This window comes from Salmo salar, chromosome ssa09 (assembly GCF_905237065.1).
Source record: "Salmo salar chromosome ssa09, Ssal_v3.1, whole genome shotgun sequence".
In the NCBI taxonomy this organism is placed as follows: domain Eukaryota; kingdom Metazoa; phylum Chordata; class Actinopteri; order Salmoniformes; family Salmonidae; genus Salmo; species Salmo salar.
In genome coordinates this window covers 54,421,236-54,441,482 of record NC_059450.1, presented here as the reverse complement: position 1 = coordinate 54,441,482, position 20,247 = coordinate 54,421,236, and the positions used below count along the sequence as shown (strand labels likewise).

At 44.9% G+C, this 20,247-nt stretch overlaps 1 protein-coding gene across 3 annotated transcripts in view; it reads left to right on the top strand.

Moving 5' to 3' along the window:
* Positions 1-648: 648 nt before the first annotated feature.
* Positions 649-20,247, top strand: part of letm1 (leucine zipper-EF-hand containing transmembrane protein 1) — a 46,523-nt gene continuing 26,924 nt past the window's right edge. The window contains exons 1-8 of one of the 3 annotated variants that reach the window (XM_045723820.1): positions 649-1,765; positions 5,301-5,358; positions 7,254-7,764; positions 13,175-13,318; positions 16,001-16,138; positions 17,688-17,891; positions 18,430-18,549; positions 19,594-19,725. In XM_045723820.1, coding sequence (XP_045579776.1) covers positions 1,687-1,765; positions 5,301-5,358; positions 7,254-7,764; positions 13,175-13,318; positions 16,001-16,138; positions 17,688-17,891; positions 18,430-18,549; positions 19,594-19,725 — 1,386 coding nt within the window. In that variant the 5' untranslated portion in view covers positions 649-1,686. Of the gene's footprint in view, positions 1,766-5,300; positions 5,359-7,250; positions 7,765-13,174; positions 13,319-16,000; positions 16,139-17,687; positions 17,892-18,429; positions 18,550-19,593; positions 19,726-20,247 lie in introns of all 3 variants that reach the window. The other 2 variants (XM_045723819.1, XM_045723821.1) reach the window with 2 other exon arrangements.

Below are 20,247 nucleotides of genomic sequence, written 5' to 3'. Positions count from 1 at the left end.
ATTTGCTTTTTTGCAAATGTTTCTTACTTTTTGACTCAGAATTGTTGGGAAAGGGTTGGTAGGTAAACGTTTCATGGTAAAGTCTACACCTGCTGTATTCGGCGCATGTGACAATAACATTTGATTTGATTTTACTCTTATTTTGAAAAAAATGTATCTGCAATCATGATGCTGTCATTATATCCTGCTGCCAGGAGAACGGTAATCTACTCAAATCGGTCTCCAGGAAGACATAAACTGACTGGAAAATGGCGGAAGTGGATGTTCTGTTTGAATCAGATTGCGTGTGGAGTGGACATGAGAGTGAGAGGAATTGGATTACAGTGGAGAATGCAGAAGGGAATAAGAGAACTAAAGTGGTAGTGGAAACTTGGAAACTAGTCAATCCAAACCTAGTTCTTAGTCTTTTCTTTGGTTGGAATAAGGGCTTTGAATCGATGTTGTTACCAGAGAGATCTGTTTTCAATTCTCTTTCTCTATTAAAATTGTGGATGCGTTGGGTGAGGTGGCGTCAATAAGAATAATGAGAAGTGGGCTTATTTTTTGTATTTTTTTGTTGTTGTGTTTCTATGGAACAGAAGGAGCCTGCTTTGTCCCTCAAGATGTCGGATTGGAATGTGTCGATCTTCGAAGCAGGGCGCCTATCAAGGGTTTTTTATCTCTGGGGTGGCGCTAGAAGTAAATGCAAAGGATTTATGGGAAGAATTTGATCAAGTGGTTGGTGCACAATGACTGACCCGCATGGTGGATGGAGTGCGGAAGCACACTCCATCCGTTCTATAGTTTTTTTGATGAGTCTCACGTGTATTTCGGTTACATGAGAGTCCCTGTGAGAGCCTTCGTGCCCTAACCCATACAGTGTGATAAATGTACATTGTTTTGTCATGGGTCAAGTGTATGTAGACGGGAGGAGCATGATATGCCAGCTGAGCCTAAATGCTGTAATTGTGGTGGTGAACGTGCACCTATAATTTCTGCAGTGTTCTGTTTGGGTGAATGAGTGCCGTCCAGAATGTCTCCTATCTGGAGGCGTTGAGAAGAAAGGAGTGAAGTTGATGAAGTAATGGTGGTAGGAGCAGAGACACCAGATGATGTTCCTTGTCAACAGAGAGATCCTGACATGTTGCACGTTAAGAAGGTGGACTTTTTTAGCGGTTATTACTTTGGTTATCAACTGCACAGCGCAAACGGAGAGGAAATCTGAGAAAACAGGCACCAGGAGTGCAGCTGAGCGGTTTTTGGGACTCAGGGACTTCTCTGCAGAGCCATTACAAGGAATCCTATCGATGAATCCTCACAGGCACCTGTGTAGAGATGGGATTTGAATATGACTGAAGGAGTGGGATGGTTGTTTTAATGGTTTTTGTATTATCTCGGATACCCCCTTCCCACAATGGAGTATATTATGTTATGTACCCGGTACAGTAGGTGGCGGCGAATCACCACTAGGCGTCGACTGCCATTCAACTTTAAAGAAGAAGAAGAAGAAGAAGAAGAAGAAGAAAGACGAAGACGGAAACCGATATAATCCGCAGTTCATCCACCCACGGAGAAAGCAAGGACATGGGAGTAGTTCAGCTAGTGACTTATTAAAGTAGCTAGCAGCGCATCGGCGTTGTTTTTCCATTAGTTTTAACCAGTTGGCTAACCAGCTAAACTCCGTGAACGTTCATCAGAACCGGGAGCATGGCGTTAATGCTGTTGACGCGGTCTCGCACCCCGTTAATGAAAACATCTCGGTCCTTAAAGAGCGAGTTCCGCAAAGGTGAGAATGATTGTCCATGTCTACTGAATGATTGTCCATGTCTACTGAAGATCTGTGTATAAGTCTGTTGTAACATGTTTTGCTTTGTATTAGCTGGTTTTGACATTGTAGGTAGACTACCAGTGTTGTTTAACTGTGAACACAATGATAAATGTTCATAACTGAAGTGTTTTATGACCGTGGAGAGGTTAACTAGTTGTTTCACGGAGATAATGGTAACGTTATACGGGCTATTTCTGTTAATAAGTTACTACAGTTAGCAACTAGCTCTGCCGGTAACGGTGTATACCGGTTCCAGAAGCGTGTGTTGTGACATGGTCCGTTCAGGCCTTTGTTGATCCATTACGGGGCCGCGGACAGAGACAACTTCTAGACTGATTCCTGCTCCTCTATTAGCTACGACCTTAACTAAGCGGGTCATCTTGGGCTTTTAACCTTTAGTGTTTCTGTTCCAGACGTTGTGATTACATTGTCAGGTCATCTAAGGCCAAGACTAGGGTCTGGGGGGGAGAGAACGGTCCGTGAGGCCTGGAGGACAGAGCTACAACTAACGTTAGTTGTCGGTTCTGTCGCCAGGCTCCCCGGTTGGTGTACATGCGACTGTCATTATTGGAATAAAGCTCTCTAGTTTAGCGCATCCACTTCCTATACAAACCATCGGGTTTCAGATCCTCGACAGCTTTTAGTCAATTTCCATTCAAATGTATTTTGTCATGCTGTTATATCTATAAACATGTCATGTATGTATTTTGCGGTGTAACGTGGTCGCTTCAGGCACCACACCTTGCGAATGGAGCGAATTCATGTAAGGGGAGGACACGTCATTCGGGTGATGGGTACCTCCTCCAGTCGACTCCTTAACCAGCCGCTCCAGTCAGCTGTGGTGCCGTTTCCCTGGCCTGCTGTGGTGCCGTTTCCCTGGCCTGCTGTGGTGCCGTTTCCCTGGCCTGCTGTGGTGCCTTTTCCCTGGCCTGCTGTGGTGCCGTTTCCCTGGCCTGCTGTGGTGCCGTTTCCCTGGCCTGCTGTGGTGCCGTTTCGCAGTCTATCTCACAGCACTGCCTTGCAGAGGCAGACCTGTTTTATGCAGACAATTTCAAATGTAGGTGTTTATGTAGGTGTAGATGTTTATAGAGGTGTAGGTGTTTATAAACAGCTACACAAATATAAACACCTATATAAACACCACTATAAACACCTACACCTCTAAACACCTACACCTATATAAACACCTACATTTGAAATTGTCTGCGTAAAACAGGTCTGGCTCGGCACGGCAGTGCTGTGAGATAGACTGACAAGGTACAAATCTGTCGTTCTGCCCCTGAACAAGGCAGTTAACCCACTGTTCCTAGGCCGTCATTGAAAATAAGAATTTGTTCTTAACTGACTTGCCTAGTTAAATAAAGGTAAAATAAAATATCCACATAATTTCCTACCTCATGATGCCATCCATTTTGTGAAATGCACCAGTCCCTCCTGCAGCAAAGCACCCCCACAACATGATGCTGCCACCCCCGTGCTTCACAGTTGGGATGGTGTTCTTCGGCTTGCAAGCATCCCCCTTTTTCCTCCAAGCATAACGATGGTCATTATGGCTAAACAGTTCTATTTTTGTTTCATCAGACCAGAGGACATTTCTCCAAAAAGTACGATCTTTGTCACCATGTGCAGTTACACACCGTAGTCTGGCTTTTTAATGGCGGTTTTGGAGCATTGGCTTCTTCCTTGCTGAGCGGCCTTTCAGGTTAGGTTGATATAGGACTCGTTTTACTGTGGATATAGATACTTTTGTACCTGTTTCCTCCAGCATCTTCACAAGGTCCTTTGCTGTTGTTCTGGGATTGATTTGCACTTTTCGCACCAAAGCATGTTCATCTCTAGGAGACAGAACGCGTCTCCTTCCTGAGCGGTATGACGGCTGCGTGGTCCCATGATGTTTACACTTGCGTACTATTTTTTGTTCAGATGAACGTGGTACCTTCAGGCATTTGGAAATTGCTTCCAAGGATGAACCAGACTTGTGGAGGACTACAATTGTTTTTCTGAGGTCTTGGCTGATTTCTTTTGAATTTCCCATGATGTCAAGCTAGGAGGCACTGAGTTTGACAGTAGGCCTTGAAATATATCCACAGGTACACCTCCAATTGACTCAAATTATGTAATTTAGCCTATCAGAAGCTTCTAAAGCCAGGACATAATTCCAGAACATTTTCCAAGCTTTTTAAAGGCACAGTCAACTTAGTATGTATACTTCTGACCCACTGGAATTGTGATTAAGTGAAATAATCTGTCTGTAAACAATTGTTGGAAAAATGACTTGTCATGCACAAAGTAGATGTCCTAACTGACTTGCCAAAACTATAGTTTGTTAACAAGAAATTTGCGGAGTGGTTGAAAAAAAATGATTTTAAATTTTTCCAAATTTATTTTATTTAATTTTACTTCAACAGTATTTAACATGAGATCGTCTCTCAACTTTACTGGAATGTGGTTCTGAATATAGACCGCAACACCGCCTCCATTGGTATTTCTGTCTTTTCGGTAGATGTTATAACCATGTATTACTACCACTGTATCATCAAGGTGCTAACAGTGTAACTCTGGTTTATAGGCTCATGATTACTGCATCTAATAGCTGTAGGATCAACAGAGGTATTCAGGCAATTAGGGGGACAATTTAAGTTACTTACATTGTGTCTGCCAACACCCCTGGGATATAGTATATTTGATGCAGCATTATGACAACTCAGCGTCACAATGGTTGGGATTAACTGAGCTGGGCTTGGGTCATTGATTAGTCAGTCTCAACAGTCTTGAAATGCGTGGAGTCCAGGAGCCAAGATGATTTGGATGGACTCCGTCATTCCTGTTGAGTATCTTCTGTTTCCAGAAGGTGTCAAAGGTATCAATGAAAGTGACTCCAGCAGAGCTACAGTAGTCTATTAGCCAGGTGTGTAATACCAGCAGAGCTACAGTAGTCTTTTAGCCAGGTGTGTAATACCAGCAGAGCTACAGTAGTCTATTAGCCAGGTGTGTAATACCAGTAGCCTGCTGAATCTTTAACACCCGCGGCCCAACGATGGTACTGGACCAGAAATTATTGGCTGCTTTTTGTAATCTTTCAGTGCTAGAATCAGTTCTTCAAAATAATTTTTCAGAAGTTCTGAGCTAGCTCTCCTGATGTCGTTTGTCCCCACATGGACTACAACAGTTCCCGGCATCTGTCAGAACGGTAGAAGCAGCTTGGTTATGTTCTGTACTCGTGCTCCAGGATTACACAGGGTTCTGACAACAGAGCTGCTGATGAAGACAACTTGTGCAATGGCTGAGGAGGTCCGGCTGTTCTTTTGCCTTGAGTGGTTTCGCAAACCCCTCGAGGACCGAAGGGCAGTGGTGCGCGATGGACCCGAGCTGGCTGTAGTATCCAATGTGGATGATGAATGGGTGGCATACTGTAAACTGACTGTCTGCCCTGTCATGTACTTTTCTGTCGCAGCCTATAGATCAATATATCTGTTTCTCTCTGTGTTTTCAGGGAAGCTTCAAGATGGCTCCTGTTTCAGCTGTACATCTCTCAGACTCTCCAGTCAAAGGTAGTTTCTAACTGATACAAAGTAACAGTTAAATGAATCACCGTGCTGGGGTTTTTCTGTTCATATTGTCAATGAGTGTGGTGTGGTTATTGTTTTCGGGGGGATTTTATTAGGATCCCCATTAGCTGTTGCAAAAGCAGCAGCTACTCAGCCTGGGGTCCATATAAAAGATGAAACATGAGAATCAGAACATTTTAATAGACAAGAACAGCTCAAGGTCAGAACTAAATCAATCAAAAATATATGTTTTACAGAAGGCACACAGCCTACGTATACACACACAAACTATTTAGGTCAAATAGGGGAGAGGCGTTGTGCCATATCTGTTTGAAAACACAGGTTTGTTGTTCATTTTGAGCAATATGAGATGGAACAGAGTTCTATGCAATAATGTCTCTGTATAATGTTTATCAATAATTGGAAGGAGCAATTCCATAAATTCATCAAATGCCCTCGTCTGGATGCTCCTCATTAATCACATCAGACCAACAAATATGTTTAACATCATCCACGTAAAAGTCACAATCTTTTATTGGATCTGTTATTCACTATTTTACACCCAGCTTTTGGAACCTTGGCTTTCCTGGATATAGCCACTATATTGTGATCACTGCATCCAATGGGTACGGATACAGCGTTAATGTGATCAATACATGTGGATGATCTTGTTCTTGTAGTGTTTGTAAACACCCTGGTAGGTTAATTAATAACCTTCACCAGATTACATGCACTGGATACAGTGAGAAGCTTCCTATTGAGCGGACAGCTTGATAAAAACCAGTCAATATTCAGGTCCCCAAGAAAGTAGACCTCTCTGTTTACATCACATACGTTGTCATGCATTTCACACATATTATTTAGATACTGACTGTTAGCACTTGGTGGCCTATAGCAACACCCCAAAATAATAGGATTTAGATGAGGCAGGTGAACCTGCAACCACAACACTTAAGTAACACTTGACATAAGATCTTCTCTAAGCATTACAGGGATATGGCTCTGAATATATACAGCAACACCTCCCCCATAAGCATTCCTGTCTCTTCTATAGATGTTACATCAGTAGCAATACAAGGATATATCATCAAATTAATTATGTAAGTGAGACTCAGAAATGGCTAATATATGAACGTTATCTGATGTTAGCAAGTTATTGATTTCATTAACCTTGTTTCTAAAACTACATATAATAATATGGGTTATTTTCAGCCCTTTCCTGAGTAGCTTATCAGAGATAGACATAATACTGAAAAGAGCAAACAAAGAGAAAAAAATACACATTCAGCAGTCCATTAATCAGTTGGTGTGTGTGTGTGTGTGTGTGTGTGGGTTGAAGCCATGAACCCAAAGGCTTGGCTCTCTCATCCCTTCCAGGCTTCTGGGAGGGAGGGTGGACGATGAGCCTGTCATAGTGGATGTCAGTAATGTCCCCACGCGCTCTGGCAGCTTTCATGGCTGGCAGAAGTTCTTTCCTGGGCTCCCAAGTAGCGCAGCAGTCTAAGGCACTGCATCTTAGTTCTAGAGGCGTCACTACAGACCCTGGTTCGATTCCAGGCTGTATCCCAACCTGCCGTGATTGGGAGTCCCATAGGGCGACCCACAATTGGCCCAGCGTCGTTAGGGTTTGACTGGTGTTTTGGTTGTTGTTCATGTTATTGAGTGTGCTGTTCATATTTCATTTTTTTAGGGGGTAGATCACCTTTAATATTGCAGATTGTGGCTTCCATCAATGTAATTCTCTGCATATATATGTATATTTCTTTTAAATGTTTTTTCCCCTAACCCTACCACCCCTCCCCTAATTCGAGTAAACTATTGGACAGCAACACTTGGGCTTCTTCTTTTTTTTTACAATAGTTAGCTGTTGTTATTGTGTGTCTCTGTGTTTTCAGTAGAATGGATGGTGATAGGCTGGTGGTCCGAGGTGGGAGCTTGGCTCCGCCCTCCTTCCTAGTCCCCTCACTGCATACGGCGTCAGACGGCTATAGGGTTCCAGGCCACGCCACAGACCACAGCCCTTCTAAGAGGCTGTACTGCGCTGTAGTGGAAGGCTCCTCCACCACCTCCACTCTGTACTCACAGTGGACGGTGTCCTGGAGAGGGAGGGGGAACGTGGTCGGGGTACGGTGGATCCACACCTCCAGATGTCTTCATGACGACTCTAAAGTAGAGAAGTCTCTCCGTTCTCTGAAGGATAAGAACAAGAAGCTAGAAGAGGGCGGGCCGGTGTACAGTCCTACGGTAGACCATACCATAGTCAGGAGAACTATAGGACAGCGCGTTCTAGACGAGGTTAAACACTACTACCATGGCTTCAGACTGCTCTGGATCGACACTACCATCGCTGGACGCATGCTGTGGCAGGTCCTCAACGGGCACCCCCTGTCCCGACGGGAGAGGAGACAGGTGAGGAGATCAGGAATCCTATGTAATCTTTTGTTAATCCATCCACCACCCCCCTTTTCTGCTACATATACAGCGCCTTTGGAAAATATTCAGACCCTTTTGGCTTTTTCCACATTTTGTTAGGTAACAGCCTTATTCTAAAATGTATTAAATAGCATTTTTTTCCTCCTCAATCTACACACAATAACCCCCCCCCAAAAAGGTTTTTAGAAATGTTTGCTAATTTATTAAAAATAAAAAACATTTCACATTTACTTAAGTATTCAGACCCTTTACCCAGTACTTTGTTGAAGCACCTTTGGCAGCATTTACAGCCTCTAGTCTTGGGTATGACGCTACAAGCTTGGCACACCTGTATTTGGGGAGTTTCTCCCATTCTTCTCTGCAGATCCTCTCAAGTTCTGTCAGGTTGGATGGGGAGTGTCGCTGCCCAGCTATTTTCAGGTCTCTCCAAAGATGTTCAATCGGGTTCAAGTCCGGTCTCTGGCTGGGCCACTCAAGGACATTCAAAGACTTTACCCGAAGCCACTCCTGCGTTGTCTTGGCTGTGTGCTTAGGGTCGTTGTCCTGTTTGAAGGTGAACCTTCGCCCCAGTCTGAGGTCCTGAGCACCCTGGAGCAGGTTTTCATCAAGGATCTCTCTGTACTTTGCTCCGTTCATCTTTGCATTGATCCTGACTAGTCTCCCAGTCCCTGCCTCTGAAAAACATCCCCACAGCATGATGCTGCCACTACCAAGCTTCACCGTAGGGATTGTACCAGGTTTCTCTGGTCTGGTTTCATCAGACCAGAGAATCTTGTTTCTCATGGTCGGAGTCTTTAGGCGCCTTTTGGCAAACTCCAAAGCGGGCTGTTGTGCCTTTTACAGAGGAGTGGCTTCTGTCTGGCCCCTTTATCATAAAGGCCGGATTGGTGGAGTGCTGCGGAGATGGTTGTCCTTTTGGAAGGTTCTCCCATTACCACAGAGGAACATTGGAGCTCTGTCAGAGTAACCATTGGGCTCTTTGTCACCTCTCTGAAGAAGATCCTTCATCCCCAATTGCTCAGTTTGGCCGGGCGGCCAGGTCTAGGAAGAGTCTTGGTGGTTCCAAACTTTTTCCATTTAAGAATGATGGAGGCCACTGTGTTCTTGGGGACCTTCAATGCTGCAGAAATGTTTTGGTACCCTTCCCCAGATCTGTGCCTCGACACAATCCTGTCTCGGAGCTCTACGGACATTTCCTTCGACATCATGGCTTGGTTTTTGCTCTGACATGCACTGTCAACTGTGAGACCTTATATAGACAGGTATGTGCCTTTCCACATCATGTCCAATCAAATGTATTTGCAACAGGTGGACTCCAAGTTGTAGAAACATCTCAAGGATGATCAATGGAAACAGGATGCACCTGAGCTTAATTTGAGTCTTTTGAGATAAAAAGGTCTGAATACTTATGTAAATAAGGTATATGTATTTTTTTTATACATTTAGCAAAAATGCCAACCTGTTTTCGCCTTGTCATTATGGGGTATTGTGTGTTGATTGCTGAGGATTCTTTTTTATTAAATCCATTTTATATTAAGGCTGTAATGTAACAAAGTGGAAAATGTCAAGAGGTCTGAATACTTTCCATAGGCACTGTACATATATGGTACTTTTACATACAACAATCACATAACAATAATACATTACCAAACAAGCTCTTTAATCCCACCCCTCAGCCTCTCAGCCCACCCCACCTATCACCATAGACCACCCTCATTTGGTTTCCATGTGCCATATTTTTCAATTGTGCTGTGATGTTTTACATGTATACACTTTGAACCTTTCTCACCGTATAGCATCCACAAACCATTCCGACAAATATTATTATTTATTGACTGGCTTTTCAAATCGCCCAACACTGCTAGTTGTAAGGTTAATTGCAAGTGAATGTCATGATTTTTTGTATTTTTTTTTTTACCATTCCTGGACCTGTGACCAGAAACAAGCTACATAGGGACAATTCCCCCTATGTCTGTTCGCAGCAACATCTACAGAGCTGATATTGTTGTATGCCCCATATACAGTCAAAAGTTGACACACCAACTAATTTGTTTTTCCTATTTTCTACATTGTAGAATAATAGTGAAATCATAAACTATGAAATTACACATATGGAATCATGTAGTAACCAAAAAAGTGTTAAACAAATCAAAATATATTTCAGATTCTTAAAAGTAGCCACCCTTTGCCTTGATTACAGCTTTGCACACTCTTGGCATTCTCTCAACCAGCTTCATGAGGTAGTCACCTGGAATGCATTTCAATTTACAGGTGTGCCTTGTTAATTTGTGGAATTTCTTTCCTTAATGCGTTTGAGCCCATCAGTTGTGTTGTGACAAGGTAGGGTTGGCATACAGAAGATAGTCCTGTTAGGTAAAATACCAAGTCCATATTATGGCAAGAACAGCTCAAATGAGCAAAGAGAAATGACAGTCCATCATTACTTTAAGACATGGTCAGTCAATCCGGAAAATTTCAATAACTTTGAACGTTTCTTCAAGTGCCGTCGCCAAAACCATCAAGTGCTATGATGAAACTGGCTCCCATGACGACCGCCACAGGAAAGGAAGACCCAGAGTTCCCTCTGCTGCAGAGGATAAGTTCATTAGAGTTACCAGCCTCAGAAATCAGCAACTAACTGCACCTCAGATTTGAAATTGATTCTGGGAAGTTCATTTATATTTTTGGAGATATGAATACCAAGGATGTCTACTTCACCATCTGCCCATCTTATTGGTAAAGTAGTGTAAACACTGTATTTTTTTAACGATCCGTTACGTAATATGGTACACTAGTCATAATTAGGTTTTAGTCCAGAGAGGCTCGAAAAGTGATCAAGATCTCCAGACTGTGCAGGGATCCAGACTGTGGACCTAAGAAAAAAACTTGGGTCATCAACATACATTGACACTTGTGTGTATATATACATATATACTTAGACGTTGCTCTGTTCTGGACCAACTGCAATTGACTTATGTCCTCCTTTGTGGCACCTAACCACACAACTGGTCAGTAGTCCAGCTGAGACAACTAGGACCTGCCTGGTTGACTGATATGTCAAAGCTGAGCAACACCTTATCATGGACACACCTCTTCCTATTTTAGCAACCATGGAGTCTATGTTTTGACCATGTGGAGAGGTGGGAGGGAGGTGCAGAGGAGGTGGGAGAGGAGATGGATATTGTCCTGATGTACTGGACTGTAGTCTGGCTGTTCTGTTGCCTAATATTGTCCTGATGTAGCCTAATGGACTGTATACTGGCCTGATATACTGGACTGTAGTCTGGCTGTCCTGTTGACTGATATTGTGACTGTACTGTGGCTGTTCTGTTGTCTGATGTACTGGACTGTACTGTGTTTGTTGTACTAATGTGTTACCCAGTGGGCTAGAGATGGCTGGCTCTGACAGCAGATGGGATGGTGTGCTCTACTAAACTAACATATGGAATTGTCTTAAGATGCTCCTATCGTGGATCATTAAGGGATTTGATTTAGAATTTTAGGACCCCTGTATGTATCAAAATATATAAACAAATGATTTGATCAAATATTGTATTTGGCCTTTACTTTTATAGTCCATAGAAAAGCATTGAATAACATGTTCATAAATGGCAAAAAAGAAAGTAAAAAAATCTATAATGAGGAATAAGGTTTTGAAGTGTCTGTCCTTTTATCTAGGATAAATAAGAAAGCTCAGGAAATGTTTGTTTTTTTGGACACATTTAACCCCCCGATGTTGTGGTCACAAAACGACCTTCACAGAACTACCTTCAATCTTCCATTCATGTCTGTGACCATCAGACGGGTCCCTCAGCACTTGTGGGATTCGTAGAGCAAAACGAAGAACATTATTGTGTTCGTGAAGCGGTCTCAGATGTCCACCTAGTAGGTCAAACCTTTGGGATTCAACAGAGGTTTTGTGAGATTACCCATTTTTGGAATGTCTCCTGGTATTACAAACAGCCCTGTATAGTGATTCATATTTTTCCAGAAAATCGACCAATTTTCAATACTGGGAATAATTCATATTTATCGCTGGAGTCCCAATCGGAAGTGCCTGTTTTTAAAGCATTTAAAACCAAGATATGTTCACTTTACCGGGGTTCTCCCCACATTGCCGGCTGTGACACTATGTAAAGATTTCACAGCAAGTGAAACTGCTATTTAGTAATGATAGAGTAACTTTGATCACCAATGACGTTGCGAAACAAGCCGTTCATAAATTCTGAGCGTTATCATGTTCCTCTATTTCCGCAGTAGGCTAAAGGCTGTTTCAACACAGAGCATGCTAGGCTGACTAGGCTGTACTGTTGTCCAATCACACAAACTTTGGAAACGGCAGTCAAACAAAAGTCAGCTTGCTAGTTAACCTCCAACCAATTACTGAATCTCTCCTATTTGGCAAAATTGAGTTGATTATCCAGATATCAGATCATGAATAACGGGGAGATTAAGAGGAAATCGGTTTAAATATCAAGGTATCTTATCCATATCTACTGTTTGTTGATCACTCATTCTCTACCGAAACTCTCCTATGGGCAGCAATACGAGACAGCCAGAGAAGCTGGGAAAATGTTTCAGGGGGATTGAGACGGTAGGAGAATAGCCTCTATATACAGGGCCGGGGAAATGTTTCAGGGGGATTGAGACGGTAGGAGAATAGCCTCTATATACGGGGCCGGGGAAATGTTTCAGGGGGATTGAGACGGTAGGAGAATAGCCAGAAAATATACAGGGCTGGGGAAATGTTTCAGTGGGATTGAGACGGTAGGAGAATAGCCTCTAAACAGGGCTGGGGAAAAGTATTTCACCCCTTTCTAATTTTCTCTACTTTAGCAAAACATTTTATACTGAATGTTATCAGATCTTCAAGCAAAACCCAGTATTAGGTAACGGGAACCTGAGTGAACAAATAACACAATTACATACAACATTTATTTATTTAATTAACAAAGTTATGCAACTGCAAATGTGTGAAAAGTATTTCCCCCTTAAACTCTAACTGGTTGTTCCACCTTGAGCTGCAATGACTCCGACCAAACACTTCCTGTAGTTATTGATCAGTCTCTGACGTCGCTGTGGAGGAATTCTGGCCCACTCTTCCATGCAGAACTGCTTTAAGTCAGCAACATTTGTGTGTTTTTAAGCATGAACTGCTCATTTCAAGTCTTGCCACAACATCTCTATTGAGATTAGGTCTGGACTTTGACTAGGCCATTCCAAAACTTCAAATGTGTTTTATTTTTAGCCATTTTGATGGAGTATTGTAATGTTTTAAAAATGGTACAACTGCCTTAATTTTGCCAGACCGCAGGAAGAGTGAAGGGGATCCATAATAAATACATACATAAACTGTTTTTGACTAAATGTCTGTTTTCCTCCCCAGTTCCTAAGAACTTGTGCCGATGTCTTTCGACTCCTTCCCTTCCTGGTGTTCATCATTGTGCCGTTCATGGAGTTCCTGCTTCCTGTGGCACTGAAGCTCTTCCCCAACATGCTGCCCTCAACCTTTGAGACGCAGTCCAAGAAGGTAGGACCTCCTCCTTAACCATTATCTTAAAGGAATGTTCCAGATTTTCTTTATTTACCTTAATCGTTCGGTCACGTTAGAACATGTAGGAAACAGCTTCCAAATGAGTTATATGTATGGTTATTCTCCCTCAGTGACGTATTTGGGGGTGATCACGTGGTTTTTAACCTCTTGGGGCTAGGTGGGACGCTAGCGTGCCACCTGTGGTGCACTCCATCAACAGCAGGTGCATTTCAAGAGCGGCAAATTTGAATCCAAATAAATGTCAAAATTCAAATTTTTCAAAAATACAACTATGTTACACCATTTGAAAGATAAACATCTCCTTAATCTAACCACGTTTTACGATTTCAAAAAGGTTTTACGGCGAAAGCATAAATTTAGAGTATGTTAGGACAGTACATTTACAAGAGTTGTGTGTAATGTTTTGTCAAGTCAAAGACAGGGTCAACAAAACCATAAAACCAGCTAAAATGATACACTAACCTTTTACAATCTCCATCAGATGACACTCCTAGGACATTATGTTAGACAATGCATGCATTTTTAGTTCTATCAAGTTCATATTTATATACAAAAACAGCGTTTTACTATGGCATTGATGTTGAGGAAATCGTTTCCCTCCAATAACCGGCAGTCAAGTCAGCGTCACAAATTAAATAATTAAAATTAGAAAACATTGGTAAAATATTATATTGTCATTTAAAGAATTATAGATTTACATCTTTTGAACGCAATCAACTTGCCAGATTTAAAAATAACCTTACTGGGAAATCACACTTTGCAATAATCTGAGCACTGTGCCCAGAAAAATACGCGTTGCGATACAGACTAGACGTCATGTTGGGGAGATCTAAAATCGAAAATACTATGTAAATAATCCATTACCTTTGATTCTCTTCATCAGATGTCACTTCCAGGTATCACAGGTCCATAACGAATGTAGTTTTGTTCAAAAAAGCTCATCATTTATGTCCAAAAATCTCCGTCTCGTTAGCACATGATGTAAGCCAGCCGGACTTCCGTCATGAACGAGGGGAAAAAATATATTTCCGTTCGTTCAAACATGTCAAACGTTGTATAGCATAAATCATTAGGGCCTTTTTAACCAGAACATGAATAATATTCAAGGTGGACGAATGCATAGCCTTTATAACGTATTGGAACGAGGGTACCCAACATGAAGTAGCGCGCCAGGTGTCTAATGGGACATCACCGTTCCATGGCTCTTGTTCGGTCAGATCTCCCTCCAGAAGACTCAAAACACTTTGTAAAGGCTGGTGACATCTAGTGGAAGCAATAGGAAGTGCCAAAATATTCCTAAACCCCTGTGTTTTTCAATGGGATAGGTTTAAAATCAATACAACACATCAGGTATCCACTTCCTGTCAGAAAATGTCTCAGGGTTTTGCCTGCCAAATGAGTTCTGTTATACTCACAGACACCATTCAAACAGTTTTGGAAACTTTAGAGTGTTTTCTATCCATATATAATAAGTATATGCATATTCTAGTTACTGGGTAGGATTAGTAACCAGATTAAATCGGGTACATTTTTTTTATCCAGACGTGCAAATGCTGCCCCCTAGACCCAACAGGTTAAAAGCTACAACAAGCTTTAGGGAGGAGTGAGGTTGATTTCCTGATCTCTTGCTTGTCCCACCTCTGAACACGGGGAATTTGAGAAAGTGGGCCTTCCTAGTTAAACAGCCATGAGACTGACATTACTCATGTCAGATAATCTATTGTGTGTAGAATGGCTCTGCAGAGTTGGACGATTATGACTTAACAAGTGTTGAACGATCAGAATCCAATTTATTCACAATGTAAATTTACACAAGTACATTTCTGGAACACTGACTACAGTGCCTTCAGAAAGGATTCACACCCCTGGACTTGTTCCCACATTTTGTTGTTACAGCCTGAATTTTTTTAATAGATTACATTTAGATGTTGTGTGACTGGCCTACACGCACTACGCCATAATGCCAAAGTGGAATTATATTTTTTACAAATTAATTAAACATGAAAAGCTGAAATGTCTTAAGTATTTAACCCCTTGGTTATGTCAAGCCTAAATAAAGGTCAGGACTCAGTGTGCAATAATAGTGTTTAACATGATTTAACGACTACCTCATCTCTGTACCCCACACATACAATTATCTGTAAGATCCCTCAGTCCAGCAGTGGATTTCAAACACAGATTCAAATTCCAGGGAGGTTTTCCAATGCCTCACAAAGAAGGGCAGCTATTGGTAGATGGGTAAAACATTTTAAAAGCAGACATTGAATATCCCTTTGAGCTGTGTGAAGTTATTAATTACACTTTGGATGGTGTATCAATAGACCCAGTCACTACTAAGAAAGATAAACCAGAGCCCAGGCGTGTCCCATTAAGCTGACGACCCTCCTGGCTCCGCCCACCGACATCCTATTAAGGAAAAGGAGAGCGTTGAGAGAGAATTTGGCAGACAGAGTGGGAGGGTCGTCACACCAGCCATAGCCTTCTTTAGGTTCCTCCCCTCCCCTGTAATCCCAGCCACACCTCTGACTTCCCCTTTAATCTAGCCCTGCCGCTGACCTCCCCTTTAATCTAGCCCTGCCGCTGACCTCCCCTTTAATCTAGCCCTGCCGCTGACCTTAGCCCTCCCTGATCTAATGTGTGTGTGTGTGTGTCCTCCAGGAGGAGAGGCTGAAGACAGAGCTGCGTGTGAAGCTGGAGATGGCTAAATTCCTCCAGGACACTGTGGAGGAGATCGCTCTGAGGAACAAGGCTGCCAAGGGCAACGTCACTGAGGAGTTCTCTACCTTCTTTCAGAAGGTACCATCCATCTATCGCTACAGTCAAAACGCCTGTGTCCCCATGTCTCTGTCCCCCGTCTCCATAAAATCTCTGTCTCCGTGTCTCTGCCCCCCTTGTGTCTCGGTCTCTGTCCCCCCCGTTCCCGGTCTCTGTCCCCACACCCTCTGTCCCCCCCGTTCCCGCCCTCTGTCCCCCCTCTGTCTCTGTCCCGTCCCCGTCCCCCTGTCTCGGTCTCTGTCCCCCCGTCTCGGTCTCTGTCCGTCCCCCCCGTCTCGGTCTCTGTCCCCCCCCTGTCTCTGTCCCCCCCCGTCTCGGTCTCTGTCGTCCCCGTCGTCCCCGTCTCGGTCTCTGTCCGTTCTGCCCCCCCTGTCTCGGTCTCTGTCCCCCCTGTCTCGGTCTCTGTCCCCCCCGCTGTCTCGGTCTCTGTCCGTTCTGCCCCCCTGTCTCGGTCTCTGTCCCCCCCTGTCTCGGTCTCTGTCCCCCCGCTGTCTCGGTCTCTGTCCCTTCTGCCCCCCCTGTCTCGGTCTCTGTCTCTGTCCCTTCTGCCCCCCCCTGTCTCTGTCCCTTCTGCCCCCCCTGTCTCTGTCCCTTCTGCCCCCCCCTGTCTCGGTCTCTGTCCCCACCCCCCCGTCTCGGTCTCTGTCCCCCCGTTCCCGGCCTCTGTCCCCCCCTCGGTCTCTGTCTCTGTCCCGTCCCCCGTCTCGGTCTCTGTCTCTGTCCCGTCCCCCGTCTCGGTCTCTGTCTCTGTCCCCCCCCGTCTCGGTCTCTGTCTCTGTCCCCCCCGTCTCGGTCTCTGTCCGTTCTGTCCCCCCCCGTCTCGGTCTCTGTCCGTTCTGCCCCCCACCGTCTCGGTCTCTGTCCCCGCCCCCCGTCTCGGTCTCTGTCTCTGTCCCCCCCGTCTCGGTCTCTGTCCGTTCTGCCCCCCACCGTCTCGGTCTCTGTCCCCGCCCCCCGTCTCGGTCTCTGTCCCCGCCCCCCGTCTCGGTCTCTGTCCCTTCTGCCCCCCCCTGTCTCGGTCTCTGTCCCTTCTGCCCCCCCCTGTCTCGGTCTCTGTCCCTTCTGCCCCCCCTGTCTCGGTCTCTGTCCCTTCTGCCCCCCCCGTCTCGGTCTCTGTCCCTTCTGCCCCCCCCTGTCTCGGTCTCTGTCCCTTCTGCCCCCCTGTCTCGGTCTCTGTCCCTTCTGCCCCCCCCTGTCTCGGTCTCTGTCCCTTCTGCCCCCCCCTGTCTCGGTCTCTGTCCCTTCTGCCCCCCCCTGTCTCGGTCTCTGTCCCTTCTGCCCCCCCTGTCTCGGTCTCTGTCCCTTCTGCCCCCCCCTGTCTCGGTCTCTGTCCCTTCTGCCCCCCCCTGTCTCTGTCCCTTCTGCCCCCCCCTGTCTCGGTCTCTGTCCCCACCCCCCGTCTCGGTCTCTGTCCGTTCTGCCCCCCCGTCTCGGTCTCTGTCTCACCCCCCCGTCTCTGTTTCCCCCCGTCTCGGTCTCTGTCCGTTCCCCCCGTCTCGGTCTCTGTCCCCCAATTTCTCCCTAACCATCTCTGCTCCGTCCCCCTGTGTCTCGGTCTCTCCCCCTATAGATCCGTGACTCAGGGGAGCGTCCCAGTAATGAGCAGATCATCAGGTTCTCTAAGCTGTTTGAGGATGAGTTGACTCTGGACAACCTGACTCGTCCTCAGCTGGTTGCTCTCTGTCGTCTGTTGGAGCTCCAGTCTATAGGAACCAACAACTTCCTTCGCTTTCAACTCATCATGAAGCTACGAGCCATCCGTGCTGACGACAAGGTCTGTAACCCCTGACCTTTAACCCCTAAGCCTTCCAATGGATAATATTTTATTGAACCTTTATTTAACTAGGCAAGTCAAAAAATAAGTGTGTCTGTGTGATCGTGAAGCTACGAGCCATCCGTAATCTCTGACCTCGAGCTACGACCTTGGGCTCCAGAGTGGCGCAGCGGTCTAAGGCACTGCATCTCAGTGCTAGAGGCGTCACTACAGACCCTGGCTCGATTCCAGGCCGTATCACAACTGGCTGTGATTGGGAGTCCCATAGGGCGACGCACAATTGGCCCAGAGTCGTCCGGGTTAGTTTGTTGGCCGGGGTAGGCCGTCATTGTGAAATAAGAGTTTGTTCTTAACTGACTTGCCTAGTTAAATAAAGGTGAAATATGAGCCGTCTGTGGTGACAAGGTCAGACGTTAGACTCCCTGACCTTTTAACCCTAATCACTCAGCTAGTTTGGTGATGGAGGCTGAATGAAGAACATAAATAATCTGTCATCCGTGTTGAATCAATACTACTGATTACTGTTCTGTCTGTACAGTTGATAGCGGAAGAGGGGGTGGACACTCTGAGTGTGAATGAGCTCCAGGCAGCCTGTCGAGTCCGAGGGATGAGAGCTCTGGGAGTCACAGAGGAGAGGCTGAGAGAACAGCTCCAGCAGGTAATAAACCACCTATATATTATTATATATATTAACATATCAGTGTCCTGATGGAGGAGAGGCTGAGAGATCAGCAGGTAATAAACCACCTATATATTATTATATATTAACATATCAGTGTCCTGATGGAGGAGAGGCTGATAGATCAGCAGGTAATAAACCACCTATATATTATTATATATTAACATATCAGTGTCCTGATGGAGGAGAGGCTGATAGATCAGCAGGTAATAAACCACCTATATATTATTATATATTAACATATCAGTGTCCTGATGGAGGAGAGGCTGATAGATCAGCAGGTAATAAACCACCTATATATTATTATATATTAACATATCAGTGTCCTGATGGAGGAGAGGCTGATAGATCAGCAGGTAATAAACCACCTGTATATTATTATATATTAACATATCAGTGTCCTGATGGAGGAGAGGCTGAGACAGTGAGCCTATATTAAACCTACTAAACACTGTTTAAACATAAGAGTTTTTCACTGTGATTAGATGCTAACCTGGTGTGTTCCTCTTCTCCAGTGGTAGGGTTGGGGTTAGGATGGGGATTAGGGGTTAGGGTAGGGGTTATAACCTGGTGTGTGTTCCTCTTCTCTAGGGGTTAGGATAGGGGTTAGGGTAGGGTAGGGGGTTAGAACCTGGTGTGTTCCTCTTCTCCAGTGGTCAGGGTAGGGGTTGGGGTTAGGGGTTTGGGTTAGGGTAGGGATTATGGGGTTATAACCTGGTGTGTTCCTCTTCTCCAGTGGTGGGGTTAGGGGTTAGGGTAGGGGTAGGGGTTAGGGTAGGGATTATGGGGTTATAACCTGGTGTGTGTTCCTCTTCTCCAGTGGTAGGGTTAGGGGATAGGGGTTAGGGGTTAGGGGATAGGGGTTGGGGTTTATGGTTAGGGTTGGGGTTAGGGGTTTGGGTTAGGGTAGGGATTATGGGGTTATAACCTGGTGTGTTCCTCTTCTCCAGTGGTAGGGTAGGGGTTATGGGTTAGGGGTTATGGGTTAGGGGTTATAACCTGGTGTGTGTTCCTCTTCTCCAGTGGTTAGAGCTCCACCTGAACCAGCACATCCCCACCTCACTGCTCCTCCTCTCCAGAGCCATGTTCCTCCCTGATACCCTCTCCCCTGCTGACCAGCTCAAGACCACCCTGCAGAATCTGCCTGACATAGTGGTATGTATGAGTACAGTTCCACCTGGAAATAGTGGTATGTATGAGTACAGTTCCACCTGGAAATAGTGGTATGTATGAGTACAGTTCCACCTGGAAATGGTGGTATGTATGAGTACAGTTCCACCTGGAAACAGTGGTATGTATGAGTACAGTTCCACCTGGAAATAGTGGTATGTATGAGTACAGTTCCACCTGGAAATAGTGGTATGTATGAGTACAGTTCCACCTGGAAATAGTGGTATGTATGAGTACAGTTCCACCTGGAAATAGTGGTATGTATGAGTACAGTTTCACCTGGAAATAGGGGGGTGTGTGTATGAGTACAGTTCCACCTGGAAATAGGGGGGTGTGTGTATGAGTACAGTTCCACCTGGAAATAGGGGGGTGTGTGTATGAGTACAGTTCCACCTGGAAATAGGGGGGGGTGTGTGTATGAGTACAGTTCCACCTGGAAATAGGGGGGTGTGTGTGAGTACAGTTCCACCTGGAAATAGGGGGGTGTGTGTGTGTGAGTACAGTTCC